Below are 5,165 nucleotides of genomic sequence, written 5' to 3' on the forward strand. Positions count from 1 at the left end.
CTTGTAGTGAGGGGCCCAAAACTGAACACAGTATTCAAGGTGCAGCCTCACCAGTGTGGAGTACAGGAGAAGGATGCCTTCCCTGCTCCTGCTGGTCACACTATTCCCAATACAAGCCAGGATGCCTTTGGCCCTCTTGCCCACCTGGGCACACTGCTGGCTCATATTCAGTCGGCTGTCGACCAGTACCCCCAGATCCCTCTCTGCCAAGCAGCTTTCCAGCCACTCAATTGGTTTTTTTTAGGTAGTTGGCAAATTGATGGGAGCTGAAAAGCACTCTGATTTCTTATCAAGAACTTCCACATGGAAAAAGTATAAATAAATCCATCAAACCTGGTGTGCCAGGTGAGCCCCTGTGCCAGCCACAGCTGAGTAATATGGGAATGTCTGGTTACAATTCATTCCTGCCACGCACAAACTCAGGAGCATCGCAAGGCTGAAGCCACTGAGCCACTGCTTCGTATCCTCCTTGAACTGTAATGCGGTTGACTTCACACCGATAACGATGTCATCCCTTTTATCCTAGAATGAAGGGATGAATTAGCTAAAGATCCACAATTCAAATGGCACTTCATAAGAAAAGTAAAAAGGGGGGCCTTGCTTAAGTTTCCAATGCTTCTTATTAGGGACCAAATTTAAGTGCATTTATAGGTCCCTACATTAAAACTTAAATTAGGTTGGTCCTTAGAGCTGCTTTAGCACCCAAGAGCTCATACCAACATCAAAGTTATTTACACAATGCAAATGTGCAAGCACACAAAGTGCATTATACTTCCAGCTTTATACCTGATATGTAAAACATTTGCAAACAGCAATAAAAGGTCCCAGGGCTGGAGTTTCTTTGGTGCCATTTTAGCTCAGCTGAGGGTGAAGAACTGCAAAAAGTTAGTACTGCTGTTTGGCAACAAAGTTGTAAATTAAACAAACAAACATACACAGATATCTAAAATTTTGCACTGTTACTCTACCTGATGTGCATAAATGGTATCGTATACCAGTGTCCACATTACTCCAGCTAAGTACAAGGGCAAACACACAGACCACTCACATGACCCTTTGACGGCAGACCAGCCGAGAAGGGCTCCCCAATTAAATGTAAATCCTAAAAACATAAAAGAGAGTAAAAAAAGAAAAAAGTTACAAGATTGCCAGAAGCAATCTAAATCACATGTATAGAACTAAATATTATTTGTGCAACTGTATATCATATCAGTAGCTTTTTGTACTGGCATCACTATTTTTCTACCATTTATTTTCAGTCAGGTAATAAATACAAGTAACTTGACATCAAATATACTGGACATACAAGGAGAAATACATATAGCCACACATTTTTCCCCAATTTAAATTTGACTTCATTAGCATAGGGAAACATTTGCACAGAACTATTCCAGTGTACTCAAAAAATGGGTCTAAAGTTAAAATGTTTAGATGATGTCAGTATAACTGACTGCAAAGGAGTGCACAGCAGCCAGCTAAGGTATTTCAAGGCTGAAAATTACAATTTGGTTGAAAAAGCTGAAGGCAGCTGGAATATGAAGGCCAAGATACAAAGATATGTTTTAGTAGCTCAACCTGAAATACAAGCACCATCAGTTTCTGCATAAGAGTTATTTTAGAGGCTGAAGACTGAAATGCAGGACAAATGGGTGTTTTAAGAAAGGTTTTGAGATAGCCCTGAAACTAAAGTTGATTCTATTTATTTTCTCCCTCCCTTTCTCCCTCCCCTCACTCTGTCAAAATAAGGAACTGATTTTTAACAAGAAAACCCCAAACACAAACATCCACCCTTAGACATGTTATAAATTTTTAAAGAAGCTTCTGGCACAACAGAACTTTGTCTATAAGGTATTTTTATTTTAATATGAAGTCATAAAAAAATCAGATTGCTGAAGTTCAATTACTAATTTGTAAAACATCCCAAAAACTACATCTGAAGAGAAAAATAGTAAAAATATTCCCAGCTCACCCAAAACTAACTGTGGCCAATATGTTATTCTCTTCATCAGAGGGTAGGTGATCACAAGAGACAAAGAGGCTGCTCCCAGAACGATACTGTAAAAAATACCAAGAGGTTTACTGTTCACCAGTCTAAAGATCACAGCGCAGCATTACAGGAGCTGCACATAGTACTGAACTAATTATTGTACTTCAAAATACAACTCTGTGACTAATAACCTCCTCCCTCTGCCCCCAGCACCTTTTCTGCTGAAAATCTCTGTGCTTAACTCTGGACCTGGAATCAAATTTTAAAAAACAAAAGATAACTTATACGTCACCTATAGTAATTCAGACACAGAAGCACACAAAGCGCCAGGCTAAGCTGTCCCCCAAGAAAAATGAAGGACTGAAAAGTGGAGATATCTCCAGCTGCCAGGGGCCTACTTGCTGTCCTCGCAACCTAAAAATGGAAAGAATAACGTTAATACCAAATCCAACATAACACGTTCCACTTTGTCTTAAAACTAAAAGTCACACCATTGGCATAAAGGTGGAAAAATAAACAGAAACAGGCCACAGAATGTATGAGAGGGGGTTCCTTCAATGATACAAACCTAGCATATCATCACAGACATGAGCTGTATTTCTTAAGCAGCCACGCTTCTAATAGAAGCATGCAGGCTTTAAAAACTAGAGCAGAAATAAAGTGCCACTTGTGTGCAATGAGGCTGGTTAGAAACACTGTAGACATCTGGTACATGAACTTTGTTACCTTAGGGGAAAAAAAAAAAAAAAATCAGACTTAAAAAGTTGTGAGCTAACTATCCCAATTTCGAGCAGCACTTCTGTGCTTAAACACTTTCAAGTGATCACCATGTAAAATACCATAAAGATGCAGGGCTCCTCTAGCACACATAACCATTGCCAGTAACAGTGAAAGGACAATTAATTTCATCCTAGTTGGGATACAATAGAGTTTAGAAACTCTGTTGGGAACAAGAAATCATACAAGGCAAACTGAAGGAAGAAACAAATATCAGAAAAAAGTTAAACTGAAATGTATGGTGAGTTACTTGCCAAAGGTAACCATTGCCAAAATAAAACCCCAACCCCAAAAGTTTTCCATGTTGGTGAAAGCGGTGTAAAGTCTATTCAAAGAGGTTTGAAAGCCAACTTTTTACAGAATACTACGTATGTATAAGGTGTTCTGCATATGCTTTAATAATGTGAATTTAAATAAAATCTTTTACTTTGTTCTCCGCCCCTAATCAGGTTATCTTAAACATCAAATACTGCTTTTGCAGTTTAAACATGCACTTAACACATCTGTGACCGATTGCACTGCACATTGTAACCAAACATGGGATTTTTCATTTAAAGAAAATAAAACATTTACCAAATAATCAGTAACATAAAATCTAAACCCCCAAACCACCCTCACCAACACAAGTCAACATCCTGCTATTGACCCGGCCTCTATCACACTTGTGTTGAAGGTATCTTTTTAAGGCATGTACGAAAGAGCTGCGACGGGAATTTTTAAAACTATACATCTAACCATACCACATTAATCCATAAATGAATTAAGTACATTGAAAATTCCATCCTACTTAATCACACACCCAACCCTGTCAAATATTTTTAGCATATGTAGTTGTTAATAACCTCCAAACGCTAAACCATCCAAAGCTGCCATAAAACTGGTACTGATTCATTGCCTTCCCAACAGCACAAATACAACAGTGCTGTAAAAGACCTTCACATAGCAGACTGGCTCATTAGCCTGTCTCTTGCCAGCACTGACACCCAAAAGCAGAGGAACAATACAGGAACAGCAAACAGGCCAAGCAAGCAGTGACACATCACCAGGATACTCCCCTCCAGGCCTGCACCTGTGCACATTTCAACATCTGAGACTGGGCACTGCCTTTTGCTTATTTCCCTCTTCCGAACAAAAGGGACGTGAAAAATGCAACATAATAGAAAAGGATTAACTCAGGGTTGGGCAAGATACGATACTCTTAACAGCCATTCTTATGAACATACTCAAGGAAACCCTGCTCCTGAAAATTAAAAAAAAAAAAAAAAAAAAAAAAAAAAGTGGTTCTTAGGTAGATCGTTGTTGTGGTTTAACCCGTCAGCAACCAAGCACCACAGAGCTGCCCACTCACTCTCTGCCTCTGGTGGGACGGGGGAGAGAATTGTAAAAGCAAAAGTAAGAAAATTCATGGGTTGAGATAAAAACAGTTTAATAATCGAAATAAAATAAAATGGTAATAAATTGTAATGAAAGGAAAAATTATGGGGGGGGACACCAAAACCCAGGAAAGGCAAGTGATGCCCACCACCTGCTGGGTGATGCCCAGCCAGCCCCTGAGCAGCAAGCACTGCTGTGGTGTTGTCCCCCAGTCCTCCCCGCCAGTTTCGCCCCCTGAGCATGACGCCCTGTGGTCTGGCATAGCCCTTTGGCTGGTTGGGGTCAGCTGCCCCGGCTGTGCCCCCTCCCAGCTTCTTGTGCCCCTCCTTGCTGGCAGAGCAGGGGAAGCTGAAAAGTCCTTGACTCCGTATAAGCCCTACTTAGCAACAGCTAAAACAGCAGTGTGTTATCGTCACATCATTCTCACCTTAAAGCCAAAACACAGCCCTATGCCAGCTCCCAGGAAGAAAATTAACTCTATCCCAGCCAAAACCCAGGACAATCCTAACTAGCAAGCGTAGCGAGAAAGTGTTATTTATTTTGTTCTGTCCTGCAAAACAAAGCTGAAAAGTAAACTTGAACAAGCGCTACCTACAGCTGACAACAACATGTGTTCTCTTACATGGAGGCAAGTACTCTGGAAGTCTTACTACAGCCCTAGACAGAGAAATGTTACACAAAATAAAATTATTTCTACTGTTCTAGGAGGAAACGTAGACAAATTAACTGCCCGCATCTCAGTTAGGAAGAGAGAGGAACTTCCGAGCCCGGAGCCCTACGCCCGCGCTCAGCAAGGGATCACTCGTGACGCGGGAGATGCGCAGCCGGGTACTTAAGCAGCAGCTCAGTTCCCTGGGTCCCTGCAAGCCCACGGGGGTTTCTGCACCTTTCGGTCATAGTCACGATCCCACATGTCATTGATGGTGCAGCCGGCTCCGCGCATCAGCCCCGCTCCGACGCCGAAGAGGGAGAGCACGCGCCAGTCCGGCAGGCAGCCCGGCGCGGCCGCCAGCCCGATGCTCCAGGC

The 5,165-nt window shown here is 41.9% G+C and overlaps 1 protein-coding gene across 1 annotated transcript in view; it reads right to left on the reverse strand.

Moving 5' to 3' along the window:
- Nucleotides 1-5,159, reverse strand: part of COQ2 (coenzyme Q2, polyprenyltransferase) — a 9,056-nt gene extending 3,897 nt beyond the window's left edge. The window contains exons 1-5 of the mRNA XM_035895559.1: nt 5,025-5,159; nt 2,280-2,401; nt 1,970-2,055; nt 969-1,102; nt 334-522 (exon numbers count right to left, since the gene is read on the reverse strand). Of these exons, the coding sequence (XP_035751452.1) occupies nt 334-522; nt 969-1,102; nt 1,970-2,055; nt 2,280-2,401; nt 5,025-5,081 (588 nt within the window). The 5' untranslated portion in view covers nt 5,082-5,159. The remainder of the gene's footprint in view (nt 1-333; nt 523-968; nt 1,103-1,969; nt 2,056-2,279; nt 2,402-5,024) is intronic.
- Nucleotides 5,160-5,165: the final 6 nt, after the last annotated feature.

This window comes from Egretta garzetta, unplaced genomic scaffold (assembly GCF_000687185.1).
Source record: "Egretta garzetta isolate BGI_Z169 unplaced genomic scaffold, ASM68718v1 scaffold615, whole genome shotgun sequence".
In the NCBI taxonomy this organism is placed as follows: Eukaryota; Metazoa; Chordata; class Aves; order Pelecaniformes; family Ardeidae; genus Egretta; species Egretta garzetta.